Source organism: Coregonus lavaretus (genome assembly GCF_964263955.1).
Source record: "Coregonus lavaretus genome assembly, contig: HAP1_SCAFFOLD_1278, whole genome shotgun sequence".
Classification (NCBI taxonomy): Eukaryota; Metazoa; Chordata; class Actinopteri; order Salmoniformes; family Salmonidae; genus Coregonus; species Coregonus lavaretus.
Window position 1 is genome coordinate 51,587 of NW_028161478.1, and position 23,414 is coordinate 75,000.

The 23,414-nt window shown below is 44.8% G+C and overlaps 1 protein-coding gene across 1 annotated transcript; it reads right to left on the reverse strand.

Moving 5' to 3' along the window:
* Positions 1–6,747: 6,747 nt before the first annotated feature.
* Positions 6,748–14,141, reverse strand: LOC311120637 (tektin-4-like; the record flags this gene model as incomplete). The annotated part of the gene is made up of 6 exons (XM_084195218.1): positions 6,748–6,961; positions 7,421–7,575; positions 7,828–8,050; positions 9,963–10,106; positions 13,394–13,464; positions 13,602–14,141. 6 exons carry the CDS (start codon positions 14,139–14,141, stop codon positions 6,748–6,750), a joined length of 1,347 nt encoding a protein of 448 aa, XP_084051344.1.
* Positions 14,142–23,414: the final 9,273 nt, after the last annotated feature.

The following is a 23,414-nucleotide window of genomic DNA, read 5'->3' on the forward strand; positions in this document are numbered from 1 at the left end:
CCAGGATCAGGGACGGAGTTTTAAAAAACAGACAGATACCTTTCTTCTTCTCAGAAGCCGTCACACAAAGACGCTTAGGTCTCTTTTAAAGGGATGCATGTTCATCTCCAAACGGATATTTGATTTGCGTACAATCTGATCGGAGCACAGAACTCTGAAAGGATACAGTACAGTGCTTCCATTCATATTTGATAGAACGAAGGCCTCTCTTACAAAACTGTTCTTCATCTTTGATGACCAGTTGGCAACAGGGATAAATGGAGGGAGTGGAGTCTTACAGCAACATGTTTTCTTTTGTTGAGATGTTCTTATCTAAAGGTGCTCAAGGGCACACTGGCAGGAGATGGCATCTAGGTTAGGCCTACTAAGACAGGAATCTGAATGAGGATCAAGGCCCTAATGACATGGACCCCTATTCATAAAGTATCTGACAGTAGGAGTGCTGATTTAGGATCAGGTCACACCTGTCAATGTCATCTCATTCTTCAGGATCTAAAAGCCTAAACTGATCCCAGATCAGCATTCCTACTCTAAGACGCTTTGTGAATACAGACCCTGAAAAGTTGTTGAAATGTAGCAGAGGACCTGCCAGGGTTTTATATCAAAACTGACTCATATCTCTTCAGATATTCTGCTACTGTCAGTGTGTTTGTGTTAGCTCTCCAACTTTATATTTGTACTTCAAATATGCACAAAGTCATGCACATCTTTACTTACTGAGAAACCTTTCAACTCAAGTCACACACATTTACAAAATAGCCTCCAACACTCTACTCAGCAAATTGGATGTAGTCTATCACAGTGCCATCCGTTTTGTCACCAAAGCCCCATATGCTACCCACCACTGTGACCTGTACGCTCTTGTTGGCTGGTCCTCACTACATATTTATCGCCAAACCCACTGGCTCCAGGTCATCTATAAATCAATGCTAGGCAAATCCCTGCCTTATCTTAGTTCATTGGTCACCATAGCAACACCCACCCGTAGTATGCGCTCCAGCAGGTATATCTCACTGGTCATCCCCAAAGCCAACACCTCCTTTGGCCGCCATTCCTTCCAGTTTTCTGCTGCCAATGACTGGAACGAACTGCAAAAATCTCTGAAGCTGGAGACTCTTATCTCCCTCACTAACTTTAAGCATCAGTTGTCAGAGCACCTTACCGATCACTGCACCTGTACACAGCCCATCTGAAATTAGCCCACCCAACTACCTCATCCCCATATTGTTATTTATTTTGCTCATTTGCACCCCAGTATCTCTATTTGCACATCATCTCTTGCACATCTATCATTCCAGTGTTAATACTAAATTGTAATTATTTTGCACTATGGCCTATTTATTGCCTTACCTCCATAACTTGCTACATTTGCACACACTGTATATATATTTTCTGTTGTATTTTTGACTTTATGTTTTGTTTACCCCATATGTAACTCTGTGTTGTTGTTTTTATCGCACTGCTTTGCTTTATCTTGGCCAGGTCGCAGTTGTAAATGAGAACTTGTTCTCAACTGGCTTACCTGGTTAAATAAAGGTGAAATAAAAATAAATAAAAATAAAACACACACACACTGTTCAAGTCAACAACTCCCCTCTGCCTTCCTTTCTCTCTCCCCTCCCTCCTCACTCTCTCTTCCCCTCTCTCTTTCCCTCTCTCTTCCTCTCTCTTCCCCCTTCTCTTCCCCTCTGCTAGTTGATCTTTCCCAGATATTTATAACTCACCCATCTGAGAGGCATACACAGCAGGAAAACACACACAGACTCACACACACACGAACACATACACACGACAGCAAGCGTGAGAGAGATAAGCAACAGAAAGAGAAGAGAGGATGACAGACAGGGAAAGATATGGGAGGAGGAGGAAGAGGGAGGGGAGGGAGAGGAGGAGGGGAGGGAGAGGAGGAGGGAGAGGAGGGGAGGAAGAGGAGGAAGAGGGGGAAGAGGAGGAGGAGGAGGGGAGGGAGAGGAGGAGGGAGAGGCGGGGAGGAAGAGGAGGAAGAGGGGGAAGAGGAGGAGGAGGAGGAGGGGAGGGAGAGGAGGAGGGAGAGGCGGGGAGGAAGAGGAGGAGGAGGGAGAGGAGGAGGAGGGAGAGGAGGAGGAGGAGGGAGAGGAGGCAAGGAGAGGAGGCGGGGAGAGGTAGTTAATTTCCTCACTGACAGAAACAGCACACTGATGAAAAGCGTCTGGGCATTGTCCTCTTTTGACACATAACACACACGTGAGCCATCCTAACACATCATAATATCTTAGATGAGGTCTGCATCAGGGTGTCAGTGCTAATCAGCGAATGTCTGATGATTTGCATAGTATTTTCTCAACTTGTTATTGTGAGACAGAAGCACACACACACACACACACACACACACACACACACACACACACACACACACACACACACACACACACACACACACACACACACACACACACACACACACACACACACACACACACACACACACACACACACACACACACACACACACACACACACACACACACACACTTGCTCTGATGGTCTCTGTTGAATTCATAGTTCTCTACTGCCATCATGTGGTCAGAGTTAGGTACTGGGTCAGACCAGCTGTCTAGTTCAGGGCTAGGCCAAGTAGGACCAGAGTTACCTATTCCCTACTTAGGGCACTCATTTTATCCAGGGCCTATAACAAGCATTATGCCAGACAGTAAGCATATTAATATGCACCAACAAAGCAACAAACAAACACACATCAAATTAAACAAATCAACAATGGGAAAATCTGATACACTCACTCACTCATACACACACACACACACACACACACACACACACACACACACACACACACACACACACACACACACACACACACACACACACACACACACACACACACACTCACACCATCTGATACAGTCACCTCTGCTTGGGGACAGTAAGTCATTACATGAGAGAGTAGACCAGTAGATAAGACAAAGGAATAGCTTTCTACAGCACGATTACTCAACTACTTAACTTTCAAAGTGTTCAAACAATCGTTTCATTGGTTGTTTCTCACACCTTTACTCTCCCCTTCCTGATACCATGACCCAATACTTAAAGTGACAGTGATCATTTGGACCAATCAACACATTTTCAACCCGGGGTCTTTTTATGTATTTTTATGTATTTTTTTATCTAGTAATACATGCATAATCATCCTTTCAGTTTCACTTCATTTCACGTTTAATGAAGAGACGTTACACCAGGGCTGCGTCCCAAAGGGTACCATATTCCCTATATAGTGCACTTCTTTTGACCAGGGCCCCGTGGGAATAGGGTGCCATTTGGGACACACCCCCAGGAAGATGTTCCCTCCCCTCTGTCCTCATTCACTCCCATTCACAGATCTGATAGGACTGGACGTGTGAAAGCAAGATGGCAGAAACTAGACCAGGGCTGCCAAAACCTCTTCCTGTAGATCTACCATCCTGTAGGTTTTCAGTCCAACCCTCTTCCTGGACATCTACCATCCTGTAGGTTTTCACTTCAACCCTCTTCCTGGACATCTACCATCCTGTAGGTTTTCACTCCAACCCTTTTCCTGGAGATCTACCATCCTGTAGGTTTTCACTCCAACCCTCTTCCTGGAGATCTACCATCCTGTAGGTTTTCACTCCAACCCTCTTCCTGGAGATCTACCTTCCTGTAGGTTTTCACTCCAACCCTAATCTAGCACACCCGATTCTACTAATTAGCTTCTCACCAAGACCTAAACCAGATACTGTATGCTAAGGTTGGAGTGAAAACCTACAGGACAGTAGATCTGTAGGAAGAAGTTGGGAGTGAAAACCTACAGGACAGTAGATCTGTTGGAAGAAGTTGGGGTAGCCCTATCATTTGTGTCAGATCCATGAAGGGGAGTGAACAAGGGCAGAGGGAAGGAAATATCCTGCTGCTCTAGTGTTTAGTGATCAGTGTACACTCTTAGACTAGTGTCTAGTGATCAGTGTACACTCTTAGACTAGTGTTTAGTGATCAGTGTACTCTTAGACTAGTGTTTAGTGATCAGTGTACACTCTTAGACTAGTGTTTAGTGATCAGTGTACTCTTAGACTAGTGTTTAGTGATCAGTGTACACTCTTAGACTAGTGTCTAGTGATCAGTGCACACTCTTAGACTAGTGTTTAGTGATCAGTGTACTCTTAGACTAGTGTTTAGTGATCAGTGTACACTCTTAGACTAGTGTCTAGTGATCAGTGTACACTCTTAAGACTAGTGTTTAGTGATCAGTGTACACTCTTAGACTAGTGTTTAGTGATCTGTATACACTCTTAGACTAGTGTTTAGTGATCCGTGTACACTCTTAGACTAGTGTCTAGTGATCAGTGTACACTCTTAGACTAGTGTTTAGTGATCAGTGTACACTCTTAGACTATTGTTTAGTGATCAGTGTACACTCTTAGACTATTGTTTAGTGATCAGTGTACTCTTAAGACTATTGTTTAGTGATCAGTGTACTCTTAGACTAGTGTCTAGTGATCTGTGTACTCTTAGAGTAGTGTCTAGTGATCAGTGTACTCTTAGACTAGTGTCTAGTGATCAGTGTACTCTTAGACTAGTGTCTAGTGATCAGTGTAGTCTTAGACTAGTGTCTAGTGATCAGTGTACTCTTAGACTAGTGTTTAGTGATCAGTGTACTCTTAGACTAGTGTTTAGTGATCTGTGTACTCTTAGACTAGTGTCTAGTGATCCGTGTACTCTTTGACTAGTGTCTAGTGATCAGTGTACTCTTAGACTAGTGTCTAGTGATCAGTGTACTCTTATACTAGTGTCTAGTGATCAGTGTACTCTTAGACTAGTGTCTAGTGATCAGTGTACTCTTAGACTAGTGTTTAGTGATCAGTGTACTCTTAGACTAGTGTTTAGTGATCAGTGTACTCTTAGACTAGTGTATAGTGATCAGTGTACTCAGACTAGTGTCTAGTGATCAGTGTACTCTTAGACTAGTGTTTAGTGATCAGTGTAGTCTTAGACTAGTGTCTAGTGATCAGTGTACTCTTAGACTAGTGTTTAGTGATCAGTGTACACTCTTAGACTAGTGTTGAGTGATCAGTGTACACTCTTAGACTAGTGTTTAGTGATCAGTGTACTCTTAGACTAGTGTCTAGTGATCAGTGTACTCTTAGACTAGTGTCTAGTGATCAGTGTACTCTTAGACTAGTGTTGAGTGATCAGTGTACACTCTTAGACTAGTGTCTAGTGATCAGTGTACTCTTAGACTAGTGTCTAGTGATCAGGGTACTCTTGGACCAGTGTCTAGTGATCAGTGTACTCTTAGACTAGTGTTTAGTGATCCGTGTACACTCTTAGACTAGTGTTTAGTGATCAGTGTACACTCTTAGAGTAGTGTTTAGTGATCAGTGTACACTCTTAAACTAGTGTTTAGTGATCAGTGTACACTCTTAGACTAGTGTTGAGTGATCAGTGTACACTCTTAGACTAGTGTTTAGTGATCAGTGTACTCTTAGACTAGTGTCTAGTGATCAGTGTACTCTTAGACTAGTGTCTAGTGATCAGTGTACTCTTAGACTAGTGTCTAGTGATCAGGGTACTCTTGGACCAGTGTCTAGTGATCAGTGTACTCTTAGACTAGTGTTTAGTGATCCGTGTACACTCTTAGACTAGTGTCTAGTGATCAGTGTACACTCTTAGACTAGTGTCTAGTGATCAGTGTACACTCTTAGACTAGTGTCTAGTGATCAGTGTACACTCTTAGACTAGTGTCTAGTGATCAGTGTACACTCTTAGACTAGTGTCTAGTGATCAGTGTACACTCTTAGACTAGTGTCTAGTGATCAGTGTACACTCTTAGACTAGTGTCTAGTGATCAGTGTACACTCTTAGACTAGTGTCTAGTGATCAGTGTACACTCTTAGACTAGTGTTTAGTGATCAGTGTACACTCTTAGACTAGTGTCTAGTGATCAGTGTACTCTTAGACTAGTGTCTAGTGATCAGTGTACACTCTTAGACTAGTGTCTAGTGATCAGTGTACACTCTTAGACTAGTGTCTAGTGATCAGTGTACACTCTTAGACTAGTGTCTAGTGATCAGTGTACACTCTTAGACTAGTGTTGAGTGATCAGTGTACACTCTTAGACTAGTGTCTAGTGATCAGTGTACACTCTTAGACTAGTGTTGAGTGATCAGTGTACACTCTTAGACTAGTGTCTAGTGATCAGTGTACACTCTTAGACTAGTGTCTAGTGATCAGTGTACACTCTTAGACTAGTGTCTAGTGATCAGTGTACTCTTAGACTAGTGTCTAGTGATCAGTGTACACTCTTAGACTAGTGTCTAGTGATCAGTGTACTCTTAGACTAGTGTCTAGTGATCAGTGTACACTCTTAGACTAGTGTCTAGTGATCAGTGTACACTCTTAGACTAGTGTCTAGTGATCAGTGTACTCTTAGACTAGTGTATAGTGATCAGTGTACACTCTTAGACTAGTGTTGAGTGATCAGTGTACACTCTTAGACTAGTGTTTAGTGATCAGTGTACACTCTTAGACTAGTGTTGAGTGATCAGTGTACAGTCAGCTGTGACAGACAAGCCTTTACTGATTGACAACACAACTGGAAACACCAAGCAAATGCACACAATGTCGCAGTAGTCACTAATACAGGCTTGATCACACACACACACACAAATCTCACGCACAAACACACACACACTCACACCCCCATCCCTCCCACACACGTCCCCCCGTCTCTCTCTCTCCTCAGTACCCAGACAGGGCTATGATGGTGGGGTAGCGGGTGCGGTGGGACATGCACTTCTCCCTGTCGATGAGCAGACTGTGGGTCTTACAGCCGATGTCCTTCTCCAGCGCCATGCGGGATTCCTCCAGGTGGGTCAGGGAGCTCCGCGCTGCAGACAGCTGCTGCTGCAGGGATGACATGGTCTGGGAGATCTGACCTACCTCACCCACCAGACTGGAGAGAGAGAGAGAGAGAGGGGGGGGGGGGAGAGAGGGGGGAGGGGGAGAGAGACAGAAAGAGAGAGATAGGAGGGGAGAGAGAGGGGGGGAGAGAGAGAGAGAGAGAGAGAGAGAGAGAGAGAGAGAGAGAGAGAGAGAGAGAGAGAGAGAGAGAGAGAAGCAGAGGAGCTTGTCATACCAGTGTAGGTGTTTGTGAAAGATGGGAGAGAAAGTGTGATGTGTGTGTGTGTATGTCTGGGTGTATGTTTGGGTGTGTGTTTGGGTGTGTGTCCGTGTGCTTACTGGCTTGCGTGCATGTGTGTGCTTCTGTCCATTTGTGTGTGTGTACGTGTGTGTGTGTGTGTGTGTGTGTGTGTGTGTGTGTGTGTGTGTGTGTGTGTGTGTGTGTGTGTGTGTGTGTGTGTGTGTACGTGTGTGTGTGTGTGTGTGTGTGTGTGTGTGTGTCCGTGTGTACCTGAATTGAGGGTTGTCCCTGCAGAGCTCCATGTGGGGTCTGTGTGAGCGTTGGTGCAGCCTGGACTGAGCCACTCTCAGAGGGGCCTCTTTATCATACAGAGCCTTCTGTAGAGACACCATGTTCCTCTCCTGAGCCCCGATCTGATCCAGGATCTATACACACTCACAGTGTTGAGTTCAGGTGCAGCATTCTCTGCATTCTAGCCTCAGCTGAATAAACCTTAGGGATATGTTATGAATGCCTTTACCTCTTCTTCCTTTTAAAACATTCACTTTGCCTGTTGGGTAGGCGCCAATCTATTTCATTTTTTGTTTAAATTGCGGAAGGCTTGGGTTTTGGCTGTTGACCCACACACACACACACACACACACACACACACACACACCTCCACCTCCCTCACCAACCTGAGTGAGGTGCAGTTCTAGCTGTGTCTTGGCCTCAGTGAGCTGCAGACAGCGCTGGCTGAAGGCCTGGTCTACGTTAGAGCACTGGACCCTCAGGTCCTCAGCCGTCTCCTGTAGGACCCTCTCCACCAGCAGCCTGAGCTCCACACTGGCCTGCTCCTCCCGCTGCGCCACAGACAGGTTGTCCTGGGTGGAACACACCCACGCATCACGGTTACACAGCCTGGGAGAGAGGAGAGGAAGGAGATATTAACACACACTGTTAATACACACACACACGTGTCCTGGTTAGTCTACACACCCTGAGAGAGAGGAGGGGAGGGAGACGTAGCCTACAGACAACACACACATGCCTCCTGGCTAAAGCTACATCAGACACACACAGATAATGACACATATTAACTGTAAAGGGGGATTCATAGTGTTTGTGTTTGTTGAGGTGAGACTGACCAGACCAGACGTCGCTGTCTGCAGTGCATCACGCTGCATTACCTACTGAGTCTAACCTGTGAATGGGAGTAGGAAGGAGGAGCTAACTACGACACTACTCACGTCATGCTAACTACGACACTACTCACGTCATGCGTGACGCACAAAATGGTTCAAAAAGAGCCTCTCCTTTATCTCTGGACAAACCTCTAGTCTAGTGATCAAGTCTAGTGACAGACACATTATAATCACAACATTCTGATCTCATTACAATCACAACATTGATCTCATTATAATCACAACATTCGGATCTCATAATCACAACATTTGATCTCATTATAATCCCAACATTCTGATCTCTCTGCATGTTTTGCATGTTCAACAGGCTACATTAGAACAGAGGGACAGATTCCCCAGATTGTTGTTGTCTATTTAATCCTGACCAATGTCAGACACTGAAGATAAACATACCTCTTTTTTTTGTTTTTTTACCTGAGAGTCAGCGTTTCCAACATCATTTGAAATGTTCAGAGTTTTTGGAACATTTTTGGAAAGACCTTTACGAGGACTGTTTGGAGGCCTGAGGTGGCCAACCTCACAGTCTAAAATGCTGACGGTAAAACCTCACGAGGGAGCTGGAATAAAGCATATTCAAGCAGAGACTTTGTCAACACCACCAACAACAGGCCTTAGAGGCAGCATCAGTATAGGTGTGGTGCAGACCATTGAGGCAGCATCAGTATAGGTGTGGTGCAGACCATTGAGGCAGCATCAGTATAGGTGTGGTGCAGACCATTGAGGCAGCATCAGTATAGGTGTGGTGCAGACCATTGAGGCAGCATCAGTATAGGTGTGGTGCAGACCATTGAGGCAGCATCAGTATAGGTGTGGTGCAGACCATTGAGGCAGCATCAGTATAGGTGTGGTGCAGACCATTGAGGCAGCATCAGTATAGGTGTGGTGCAGGCCTTAGAGGCAGCATCAGTATAGGTGTGGTGCAGACCATTGAGGCAGCATCAGTATAGGTGTGGTGCAGACCATTGAGGCAGCATCAGTATAGGTGTGGTGCAGACCATTGAGGCAGCATCAGTATAGGTGTGGTGCAGACCATTGAGGCAGCATCAGTATAGGTGTGGTGCAGACCATTGAAATCCAATACCCTGAAGGTCTGGATTCTGAGGCTGGGAAACATCACAAGTGGGAAGTCTTGAGGAAACATCCAGAGACTCTGATAGTGGATTACAAAAAAGCACTGGGCAAGAACAGAGTCAAAACCAACTATGTTTTCTACACAGCCCACCCCACGGCCTGGCGTAGTGCCCTGTGTCAAACTTACCCCAACACTGAAGAGAGAGACATCAACGATGCCATACAGGTCAACGTGTATGGGGAAGACAGTCACTTAAAGGGCGTCATTACAGTCAATCTCTATCACACTGGTACCGTCTTGGTGCAAGGCTCTAATACCCATCTGAATAACTTTCAACAGGACTTTCAGAAACTGAAGGAAAATCTGAAGTAATTTACATGCCAAGGAACATGTTAGAATTGCAAACGTATTGTGTTACATTTGTGTGAAATAGAGTGTGTAAGAATATTTTTAAAGGATATATTTGTGCATAATTATGTCAAGAATTGTATGCACTCATTCATCCAATAAAATATATATTTAATAAAAATAAAGAGTGTGTAATACAGCGACTCACTGTTCCTGGAGTTTGGCTGAGTTGGAGTGGTACTGTGTGTCAGTACTCATGTTGTTGTAGCGACCACACTGGTCATCCAGACTGTAGGCCTGGTACTTATCAGACCAGTCCAGCTCTAGAGTCTGCTTGGCATCTCTGTTACACCTGATACACACACACAGTGGGAGACAGTAGGGGGCAGAAAGCCAGTGTGAGGGTCTGGTAGGGGGTGAAAAGCAGAAGTGATGATAGCCATGTGATTAACTGTTTAGCAGTCTAATAGCCATGTGATTAACTGTTCAGCAGTCTAATAGCCATGTGATTAATATATATATGTATATGCCATTTAGCAGACGCTTTTATCCAAAGCGACTTACAGTCATGTGCGCATACATTTTTACGCATGGGTGGTCCCGGGGATCGAACCCACTACCCTGGCGTTACAAGCGCCATGCTCTACCAATTGAGCTACAGAGGACCACTATTAACTATTAACTATTAACTGCAGTCTAATGGCCATGTGATTAACTGTTCAGCAGTCTAATGGCCATGTGATTAACTGTTCAGCAGTCTAATGGCCATGTGATTAACTGTTCAGCAGTCTAATAGCCATGTGATTAACTGTTCAGCAGTCTAATGGCCATGTGATTAACTGTTCAGCAGTCTAATAGCCATGTGATTAACTGTTCAGCAGTCTAATGGCCATGTGATTAACTGTTCAGCAGTCTAATAGCCATGTGATTAACTGTTCAGCAGTCTAATGGCCATGTGATTAACTGTTCAGCAGTCTAATGGCCATGTGATTAACTGTTCAGCAGTCTAATAGCCATGTGATTAACTGTTCAGCAGTCTAATGGCCATGTGATTAACTGTTCAGCAGTCTAATAGCCATGTGATTAGCTGTTCAGCAGTCTAATGGCCATGTGATTAGCTGTTCAGCAGTCTAATAGCCATGTGATTAACTGTTCAGCAGTCTAATGGCCATGTGATTAACTGTTCAGCAGTCTAATGGCCATGTGATTAACTGTTCAGCAGTCTAATGGCCATGTGATTAACTGTTCAGCAGTCTAATGGCCATGTGATTAACTGTTCAGCAGTCTAATAGCCATGTGATTAACTGTTCAGCAGTCTAATGGCCATGTGATTAACTGTTCAGCAGTCTAATAGCCATGTGATTAACTGTTCAGCAGTCTAATGTACATGTGATTAACTGTTCAGCAGTCTAATGGCCATGTGATTAACTGTTCAGCAGTCTAATAGCCATGTGATTAACTGTTCAGCAGTCTAATGGCCATGTGATTAACTGTTCAGCAGTCTAATGGCCATGTGATTAACTGTTCAGCAGTCTAATAGCCAAGTGATTCACTGTTCAGCAGTCTAATGGCCATGTGATTAACTGTTCAGCAGTCTAATAGCCATGTGATTAACTGTTCAGCAGTCTAATGGCCATGTGATTAACTGTTCAGCAGTCTAATGGCCATGTGATTAACTGTTCAGCAGTCTAATGGCCATGTGATTAACTGTTCAGCAGTCTAATAGCCATGTGATTAACTGTTCAGCAGTCTAATGGCCATGTGATTAACTGTTTAGCAGTCTAATGGCCATGTGATTAACTGTTCAGCAGTCTAATGGCCATGTGATTAGCTGTTCAGCAGTCTAATGGCCATGTGATTAGCTGTTCAGCAGTCTAATAGCCATGTGATTAACTGTTCAGCAGTCTAATGGCCATGTGATTAACTGTTCAGCAGTCTAATGGCCATGTGATTAGCTGTTCAGCAGTCTAATAGCCATGTGATTAACTGTTCAGCAGTCTAATGGCTTGGGGGTATAAGCTGTTCAGGAGCCTTTTGGTCCCAGACTTGGCACTCTGGTACCATTGGCCATGCGGTAGCAGAGAGAACAGTCTATCACTTGGGTGTCTGGAGTCTTTGACAATTATGAGGGCCTTCCTTTGACACAGCCTGGTATAGAGGTCCTGGATGGCAGTGAGCTCGGACCCAGTGATGTACTGGGCTGTACGCACTACCCTCTGTAGCGCCTTGCGGTTGGATGCGATGCAGCCAGTCAAGATGCTCTCAACGGTGCAGCTGTTGAACATTTAGAGGATCTGAGGACCCATGCCAAATCTTTTCAGCCTCCTGAGGGGGAAGAGGCGTTGCTGTGCCCTTTCCAGGACTGTGTTGGTGTATTTGGACCACTATAGCCCCGTCGATGTGAATGGGAGCGTGCTCGGCCCTCCGTTTCCTGTAGTCCATGATCAGCTCCTTTATCTTGCCCACATTGAGGGAAGAGGTTGTTGTCCTGGTACCACACTGCCAGGTCTCTGACCCCCTCCCTATAGGCTGTCTCATTGTTGTCGGTGACCAGGCCTACCACCGTTGTATCGTCAGAAAACTTAATGATGGTGTTGGAGTCGTGCTTGGCCACGCAGTCGTGGGTGAACAGGGAGTACAGCAGGGGGCTAAGCAACACAGGGGTAGTGAAATTAAGAATAACTTTTTGTATATTTGCGCTGCGTTGCCAGGTTACCATTTTTCAATGAAGCACTGTGTGTGTAGCTGGACACATGATAATGCCCCACTGTTCAAAATGAATTTTCAGGTAGGCTAAAAACAAATGGTTGATGGATGAACACACATACACACACACACGTTTCAAATGTATTCACCTGAAAATAGGCCTATGTTAAATGTGCTAACTATGTTTTTTGGACCAAATGGACCAATGTTAGTAAAGTAATGACTGTTGGCACGTTGCAGTAGCACTTTTTGCAGAAGACACGTTTCAGTTGAATGTATTCAGTTGTGCAACTGACTAGGTATCCATCTCCTTTCCCTTTTAGCATCTCGGCCTCCTCGCTTTTTTCCTTTGAATGGTTTGTGCGAGTACCTACGTACTGCAGACAGTAGGGGGCGCCATAAGACTAAAACTCAAAGGACACCTTTTTACCCATATCAGGGTCACATTCATTAATAACAATAATATGCCATTTAGCTGACGCTTTTATCCAAAGCGACTTACAGTCAAGTGTGCATACATTTTTACGTATGGGTGGTCCCGGGGATCGAACCCACTACCCTGGCGTTACAAGCGCCATGCTCTACCAATTGAGCTACAGAGGACCACCCATACCGGTGCACACTGAGCAAAACTTAAAACAATTTGCAATGGAAAACGAAAACGAGCGTTTCTTATTGGGCAACTTCAGGTAGTCCTTCCCTGTTTGAGTCTATTTTCCTTTGTTTAGTGCCTAATGAATAGGCTGCAACCCAGCTCAGCTGTCGTCCTTTAGGCCTTTCCTAGACTAATTGTGCGGAAATGTGTGATTACACAATAAAATGAAAAGAAAGGATGCTATAAATGAACCATTTATGTAGTTATTGCTGATGCATCTGAAATATTAATGTTGGTTGAAATGAATGCGGGGAGAGGTGTCTAATTGTGTCACTCACTTTATTTGATTGACAGCCTGACTCAGCGTTCTCTTCAACAGAGCCTGGATGCTCCTGATCAACTCCACTTCCTGTGGCACACAAACACAACCATCAAGTTATTTTCGGATTAGTGTCTAGTGAAATAACGTCTAGGTAACATTTTGTAATGATACAAGTATTTAGGTTTACTTGAGCAAAGACAAATCGATCTTATTGTTTTAATCACCTTAAGCAGCTCCTCCTCTACGCGGTCTTTAACCAGGTCGGGCCCCAGCCGCCGTTCCCGACAGGTTAGGTTATCCGTGGCGATGGCGAACGGGATCTCGGTGGCGTCCAGCGCCTTCAACAGCCTTCTCTTCTGCCCCAGGAGGAGGTCTGTCTCGGCCAACAGCTTTTCGATGTGCTGCTGCAGCTCCGACTTCCAGAAGTGGATATCCTGCAGTCTCTCGCCTAGGTGCCGCGTCCCCTCAGCTTGGGTGCGCAGAGTCCCGGCCTCGGTCTCCGTATACAGTGTTTTGGACTCATGGCGAATCCTCTCGGCGTTGTTTCGGTCTATAACGGCCTGGTGAAGGGTAGAGAAGTTATTGACGTGCCATTCCTCCGGGCTGTACTTGGCTGAACGGTACCCCGCGGTAGCCAAGCCGGAGGAGGGATGCAAGCCCTCCATGAATGTGGCCTCTGCGTCTGTGGGCGGGAGCGGATCGCCTGCTTGGGCAACTGACCTGCTGTCGAAATGGGGTCTGGACACTAAAACTTCCGAAGACATTTTGTGGAGAATTGGTGATACCTGATTTTAAAAACACTGCGATCCGACACAAGATTGTAGTGAACGGAGTCTCCGCATAACAACAGCCACACAGGGGAAGTGAATAATAACTTTTTTGCATTTGCGCTGCGTTGCCAGGTGACCTGTTTCCAAGGAAGCATTGTGAGTAACTGGACACGCGATAATGCCCCACCGTTACAAAGGAATGATCAGTTAACAACAAATGGTGCATGGATGAATACACACACACACACACACACTTTTCAAATGTATTCATCTGAAAATAGGCTTACGTTAGGTGTGCTAACTAATTTGGGGACTTATATATACCAATTTATACGTCCAAAAATGGATGTAGCAACTGCGGATTGCCCCTTTAATTGATTAATTATTATTATTTTAATAATTTAAATAATAACTGTGACTTTTGAGATGACAGTGGCCCTTGTGTGTTTTTCATTAACACGCACGCACGCAGACACACACACCCAGACGTTATGCTCTTCTATCCTTGTGGGGACCTAAAATGTATTTCTATTCAAAATACTATTTCCCTAAATCGAACTCCTAACCACTAACTTCTTACCCTAATTCTAATCCTAGACCTAATTGTAACCCTAAACCTAACCCCTAAGGTTAAAATAGCCTTTGTCCTGGTGGGGAGGTGGGAGATTATTCCTTGTTTTACTATCCTTGTGGGGAATTATGGGGATTTTAGGTTCCCACCAGGGTAGAAGAACCAACCCCCCACACACAGCAGATTCACACCCCTCCACCTCTTCACTTAAACCCTTTAGTGAGTCAGAGGTCTCTGGTTTATTGATGGGAATCAGTGTCTTCAGGTCTGCATCCCAAATGACACCATGTCCCCTAGATAGTGCACTACTTTTGACCAGGACTCATAGTCATTTGATGCAATGTGATAAAATGTGATGAATAAAAAAGGAGCATACGTTTGGGCTTCTATCATCATTGCTGTTTATCACCTGTTAGCACTTTTCACTTTTTGCATCTCGGCCTCCTTGGTTTTTCCTTTGCATGCTTTGCAGGTGAGTAGCTACATACTACACACAGTAGGGGGCGCCATAATACTAAGAAAATGACATTGTTACCCCCATATCAGGGTCATTATTCATTAGTGCACATAGGAGTAAAACGTAGGCAAACATTTGCACTGGAAAACGAAAATGAGCGTTTCTTATTGGATAACCTCAGGTAGTCTCTCCCCGTTTGAGTCCATTTTCCTTTATTTGGTGCCTAATGAATAGGCTGCAAACGTTTGGGGGTGGAGGGGAACGAGGCTGTAGATGAACAGGCTAAATAAGCACTTAGTAGTGGGGATGTTGATGTTGAAGTGTCAATGAGCAAGGCAGAGGCAAAAAGACTGATATATACAGTGATGGTGAAGAGATGGCAGGAGCAGTGGAATATAAATAATAAGGGAAGGCATTTATTTCAGGTACAGAGGAAAGTCGGGGAGGGGAGGAAAGCAGGAAGGAACAGAAGAGAGGGGGCTATTTTTACAAGATTAAGGGTGGGACACAGCCAGTTGAACAAGACATTAAACGTGATAGGAAAGCATCCATCAGGAAAGTGTGATTATTGTCAGGAAATAGAGACTGTGGAGCATGTATTGCTACAGTGTGGGCAGTATCAGAGGGAAAGAGAGAGGATGATATTTAGTATGAGGGAGAAGGGGATACAGGAAATTAGTTTAAAGAGTATATTGAGCAGAACGTCATTAGATTTAGTCTCAAATATGTTGTTATATTTTTTAAGAGAAACGGGGTTGGCAGGTAGGATTTAGTTTATCCCGGTCTCTGGCCCACATTCCAGTACGGTAGGTGGCGGTAATGCACCATAATGTTGGATGCCAACCGCCGATAAACCCCACTGAAGAAGAAGGCTGCAACCAGGCTCAGCTGTAGCAAAGACGGCTGACAAAAATACTAGGATGGAAGCAAATGTAAGTAATTATAACGTCATAACGAATCATGCAAAAGAATTACAGTTCAGAGGAATATGTTAGTTAATGTAGAGACAAACGATTATGCATATGTTTTTGTCATAACGTTAATTTACGAAAATCGCTATTTAGCAAGCTAGCTGTCTAGCCAACATTACCCAGCTACCTAGCTTTATGGGCGTTGTGACATGAGTATGAAATTGTAATTCCTGTTTAATGTTTTAGGGACTCCTGAGAACCAGCAAACGAGGCTGTCGTCTTGTGAAACAGTGGATGTAAAGAATCTAGCTAGCTAAAGCAATTACTGCAAATTGAATGTACCATTTTTTAAGCTTGCCTTGCTGATATTTCCCATGCAATACAGCTGAAGTAACGTAACTAGCTAACTATTTTCTTGTTTGTGTAGTGGAGGATAAAAATAGCTTTATGCCTAAGGATGTGTAGCCGATCTGTGTATGGACCCTAAAACGTTGGGTATACATATTAGTTCAGAACCTAGCTATGAACCTGCGCTATCATAGCCGGTTGTATCGACTTCAAACCAGTCTGAATGGCATTAATGAAGCTTATGGATTGAGTAGAATATAATAACTTTATTGTGCCAAGGATGCAAGTCGTAAATACATATACTTATTACCAAGCATGAGATCCCCACATTGTAGCCTGTACATTGAATATATTAATTGATCATGTACTCTACCTTGGCAAATAAAGGTGCGGTTCAGATATGTCTGTGAGACATTCTGTCATATCCAATACCAGGAGTATCAAATGCCAGTCTTTGAATGATGCTGTGTCTGCATGTGTCTGTGAGACATTCTGTCATATCCAATACCAGGAGTATCAAATGCAAGTCTTTGAATGATGCTGTGTCTGCATGTATGTATTACAATGATACACTTCAACAGTGTTTACCAATGCTGGTCCTGGGACATCAATGGCTGGTTGCACATTGTAACTATGCAATAGACTAGAAACATGATTTAACTAGTTAAAGGCTGATTTGTAATTCATATATACAGAAACAATAAAAAAATAAAAACAGTACACTACACTTCCTATGAACCATGTAAATACTCTAAAAACAGGTTTATCGCAATACCTAATTTCCTTCATCTGCATGACCTGAGGACAGCATAGCTGTAGTATTTCATCAAATGAGACATACAGTGGGGAAAAAAAGTATTTAGTCAGCCACCAATTGTGCAAGTTCTCCCACTTAAAAAGATGAGAGGCGCCTGTAATTTTCATCATAGGTACACGTCAACTATGACAGACAAATTGAGGAAAAAATATCCAGAAAATCACATTGTAGGATTTTTAATGCATTTATTTGCAAATTATGGTGGAAAATAAGTATTTGGTCACCTACAAACAAGCAAGGTTTCTGGCTCTCACAGACCTGTAACTTCTTCTTTAAGAGGCTCCTCTGTCCTCCACTTGTTACCTGTATTAATGGCACCTGTTTGAACTTGTTATCAGTATAAAAGACACCTGTCCACAACCTCAAACAGTCACACTCCAAACTCCACTATGGCCAAGACCAAAGAGCTGTCAAAGGACACCAGAAACAAAATTGTAGACCTGCACCAGGCTGGGAAGACTGAATCTGCAATAGGTAAGCAGCTTGGTTTGAAGAAATGAACTGTGGGAGCAATTATTAGGAAATGGAAGACATACAAGACCACTGATAATCTCCCTCGATCTGGGGCTCCACGCAAGATCTCACCCCGTGGGGTCAAAATGATCACAAGAATGGTGAGCAAAAATCTCAGAACCACACGGGGGGACCTAGTGAATGACCTGCAGAGAGCTGGGACCAAAGTAACAAAGCCTACCATCAGTAACACACTACGCCGCCAGGGACTCAAATCCTGCAGTGCCAGACGTGTCCCCCTGCTTAAGCCAGTACATGTCCAGGCCCGTCTGAAGTTTGCTAGAGTGCATTTGGATGATCCAGAAGAGGATTGGGAGAATGTCATATGGTCAGATGAAACCAAAATAGAACTTTTTGGTAAAAATTCAACTTGTCGTGTTTGGAGGACAAAGAATGCTGAGTTGCATCCAAAGAACACCATACCTACTGTGAAGCATGGGGGTGGAAACATCATGCTTTGGGGCTGTTTTTCTGCAAAGGGACCAGGACGACTGATCCGTGTAAAGGAAAGAATGAATGGGGCCATGTATCGTGAGATTTTGAGTGAAAACCTCCTTCCATCAGCAAGGGCATTGAAGATGAAACGTGGCTGGGTCTTTCAGCATGACAATGATCCCAAACACACCGCCCAGGCAACGAAGGAGTGGCTTCGTAAGAAGCATTTCAAGGTCCTGGAGTGGCCTAGCCAGTCTCCAGATCTCAACCCCATAGAAAATCTTTGGAGGGAGTTGAAAGTCCGTGTTGCCCAGCGACAGCCCCAAAACATCACTGCTCTAGAGGAGATCTGCATGGAGGAATGGGCCAAAAAACCAGCAACAGTGTGTGAAAACCTTGTGAAGACTTACAGAAAACGTTTGACCTGTGTCATTGCCAACAAAGGGTATATAACAAAGTATTGAGAAACTTTTGTTATTGACCAAATACTTATTTTCCACCATAATCTGCAAATAAATTCATTAAAAATCCTACAATGTGATTTTCTGGATTTTTTTTCCTCATTTTGTCTGTCATAGTTGACGTGTACCTATGATGAAAATTACAGGCCTCTCTCATCTTTTTAAGTGGGAGAACTTGCACAATTGGTGGCTGACTAAATACTTTTTTTCCCCACTGTAATTTCAACCAGGCACACAGACGAGTGCTCTGAAATCGGAGTAGATGGCCCGAGTGAATTTACGAACGCAACCTATTGACTTGATTATTCACGTCATTCTTAACTTAGCTAAGTGGTATAGTGGTTGTGCGTTCCTTACTGGACATTGTTAATGAAGTCGTAAGATGTCTAACTAGTAATTTGTTATACTAACACGCTAGCAAGAACTTGCATAGCAACAGCATCAACTTCCGGTAGACAGGCGAAGCACTAGTACGCTCAACTGGAAGGATACAGTTCGTTTACAGTATACTAAAATGAACTAATAGTATATACTCATTATGTAGTATACAGTATGGGTATTCGAACACAGCTATAGTTTTGTTTTTTAAAGTGTATTTACTTACTTGAATAGGTTCTCCCTGCAGCAATGTGGACGATTGGAAACAGGGCAGCAAAGTTTGTCACCAGACCGGTTTAGAGCATATTACTATTTACCTGTTTATAAATTCATGAAATGGAGTAAAACACAGCCCATCTGTAATTAGCCCACCCAACTACCTCATCCCCATATTGTTATTTACATTATTTATTTTGCTAATTTGCACCCCAGTATCTCTATTTGCACATCATCTTCTGCACATCTATTCCTGAGTACTCCTGAGTACATTATTTATTTTGCTAATTTGCACCCCAGTATCTCTATTTGCACATCATCTTCTGCACATCTATTCCACAAGTACTCCTGAGTGGCGCAGTGGTCTAAGGCACTGCATCGCAGTGCTAACTGTGTCACTAGAGAACCTGGTTCGAATCCAGGCTCTGTCGCAGCCGGCCGCGACCGGGAGACTCATGGGCGGCGCACAATTGGCCCAGCGTCGTCCAGGGTAGGGGAGGGAATGGCCGGCAGGGATGTAGCTCAGTTGATAGAGCATGGTGTTTGCAACGCCAGGGTTGTGGGTTCGATTCCCACGGGGGGCCAGTATAAAAAAATATATATGTGTATTCACTAACTGTAAGTCGCTCTGGATAATAGCGTCTGCTAAATAACTTAAATGTAAAATGTAATCTATCACTCCAGTGTTAATACTAAATTGTAATTATTTTTGCACTATGGCCTATTTATTGCCTTATCTCCATAACTTACTACATTTGCACACACTGTATATAGATTTTCTATTGTGTTATTGACTGTATGTTTTGTTTTACCCCATATGTAACTCTGTGTTGTTGTTGTTTTTATCACACTGCTTTGTTTTATCCTGGCCAGGTTGCAGTTGTACATGAAAACTTGTTCTCAACTGGCTTACCTGGTTAAATAAAGGTGAAATAAAATAAATAAAATAAATACGAAATGGGTGATGGACATCCACAATTTAATACATGACTGACCATACACAAAAATGTATGCACGCGTGACTGTAAGTCGCTTTGGATAAAAGCGTCTGCTAAATGGCATATTATTATTATTATTATTATTATTATACGAAACGTAACATAACGTATTAAATTGAGTGTCTCAGATTTACGTACAGAATAATCCCAAAATGCTCTGAGACCAGGTTGCAGCAATAGGCTACTGATGCTTGGTTAATGCGCTCGGCTGACTGCTCTGTCTTCTGACCAAAAACCATATTTTCCAACCACAACAATGTTGTTTATCGAGAACAATGAACACATTAACGTTTAACACTGACTCATCACAGCCACTATCTCTGTGTAAAGCCCCCCCTTCCTCCCCTCATCTCTCTCTCACCACACACACACACACACACACACACACACACACACACACACACACACACACACACACACACACACACACCTCCACCTCTTCACTTTAACCATTTAATGAGTCAGATGTCTCTGTTCTATTGATGGGAATCAGGTTCTTCAGGGTTGCGTCCCAAATGACACCAAGTCCCCTCCGATCTCCTCTGCATTATTGTAGCCATCTGCTGCAGCCTGTCAACTATGCCTCTGCCTATCCCTGTTCTCTCCTCTCCGCACAGGCTACACAAATGCCTCACACCGCGTGGCTGCTGCCTCTCTAACCTGGTGGTCCCTGCACGCACCACCCACGTGGAGTTCCAGGTCTCAGGCAGCCTCTGGAACTGCCGTTCTGCTGCCAACAAGGCAGTTCATCTCAGCCTATGCTACCCTCCAGTCCCTTGACTTCTTGGCGCTGACGGAAACATGGATTACCACTGAAAACACTGCTACTCCTACTGCTCTCTCCTCGTCTGACCGTGTGTTCTCGCATACCCCGAGAGCATCTGGTCAGCGGGGTGGTGGCACAGGAATCCTCATCTCTCCCAAGTGGACGTTCTCAATTTTTCCCCTGACCCATCTGTCTATCTCCTCATTTGAATTCCATGCTGTCACAGTCACTAGCCCATTTAAGCTTAATATCCTTGTCATCTATCGCCCTCCAGGTTCCCTTGGAGAGTTCATCAATGAGCTTGACACCTTGATAAGTTCCTTTCCTGAGGATGGCTCACCCCTCACAGTTCTGGGGGATTTCAACCTCCCTACGTCAACTTTTGACTCATTTCTCTCTGCCTCCTTCTTTCCACTCCTCTCCTCTTTTGACCTCACCCTCTCACCGTCCCCCCCTACTCACAAGGCAGGCAATACGCTTGACCTCATCTTTACTAGATGCTGTTCTTCTACTAATCTCACTGCAACTCCCCTCCATGTCTCTGACCACTACTTTGTATCCTTTTCTCTCTCGCTCTCCTCCAACACTACTCACTCTGCCCCTACACAGATGGTAATGCGCCGTCGCAACCTTCGCTCTCTCTCTCCCGCTACTCTCTCCTCTTCCATCCTATCATCTCTTCCCTCTGCTCAATCCTTCTCCCTCCAATCTCCTGATTCTGCCTCCTCAACCCTCCTCTCCTCCCTTTCTGCATCCTTTGACTCTCTATGTCCCCTATCCTCCCGGCCGGCTCGGTCCTCCCCTCCAGCTCCGTGGCTTGATGACTCATTGCGAGCTCACAGAGCAGAGCTCCGGGCAGCTGAGCGGAAATGGAAGAAAACTAGACTCCCTGCGGACCTGGCATCTTTTCACTCCCTCATCTCTACATTTTCTTCATCTGTTTCTGCTGCTAAGGCCACTTTCTACCACTCTAAATTCCAAGCATCTGCCTCTAACCCTAGGAAGCTCTTTGCCACATTCTCCTCCCTGCTGAATCCCCCCCCCCCTCCCCACCTCCTCCCTCTCTGTGGATGACTTCGTCAACCATTTTGAAAAGAAGGTTGACGACATCCGATCCTCGTTTGTTAAGTCAAATGACACTGCTGGTCCTGCTCACACTGCCCTACCCTATGCTTTGACTTCTTTCTCCCCTCTCTCTCCAGATAAAATCTTGCGACTTGTGACGGCAGGCCGCCCAACAACCTGCCCGCTTGACCCTATCCCCTCCTCCCTTCTCCAGACCATCTCCGGTGACCTTCTCCCTTACCTCACCTCGCTGATCAACTCATCCTTGACCGCTGGCTATGTCCCTTCCGTCTTCAAGAGAGCGAGAGTTGCACCCCTTCTCAAAAAACCAACACTCGATCCCTCTGATGTCAACAACTACAGACCAGTATCCCTTCTTTCTTTTCTCTCCAAAACTATTGAGCGTGCCGTCTTTAGCCAACTCTCTTGCTATCTCTCTCAGAATGACCTTCTTGATCCAAACCAGTCAGGTTTCAAGACTGGTCATTCAACTGAGACTGCTCTTCTCTGTGTCACGGAGGCTCTCCGCACTGCTAAAGCTAACTCTCTCTCCTCTGCTCTTGTCCTTCTAGACCTGTCAGCTGCCTTTGATACTGTGAACCATCAGATCCTCCTCTCCACCCTCTCCGAGTTGGGCATCTCCGGCGCGGCTCACTCTTGGATTGCATCCTACCTGACCGGTCGCTCCTACCAAGTGGCGTGGCGAGAAGCTGTCTCCGCACCACGTGCTCTCACCACTGGTGTCCCCCAGGGCTCAGATCTAGGCCCTCTCCTATTCTCCCTATACACCAAGTCACTTGACTCTGTCATATCCTCACATGGCCTCTCCTATCATTGCTACGCTGACGACACACAACTAATCTTCTCCTTTCCCCCTTCTGATAACCAGGTGGCGAATCGCATCTCTGCATGTATGGCAGACATATCAGTATGGATGACGGATCACCACCTCAAGCTGAACCTTGGCAAGACGGAGCTGCTCTTCCTCCCGGGGAAGGACTGCCTGTTCCATGATCTCGCCATCACGGTTGACAACTCCGTTGTGTCCTCCTCCCAGAGTGCGAAGAGCCTTGGCGTGACCCTGGACAACACCCTGTCGTTCTCCGCTAACATCAAGGCGGTGACCCGATCCTGTAGGTTCATGCTCTACAACATTCGGAGAGTACGACCCTGCCTTACACAGGAAGCGGCACAGGTCCTAATCCAGGCACTTGTCATCTCCCGTCTGGATTACTGCAACTCGCTGTTGGCTGGGCTCCCTGCCTGTGCCATTAAACCCCTACAACTCATCCAGAATGCCGCAGCCCATCTGGTGTTCAACCTTCCCACGT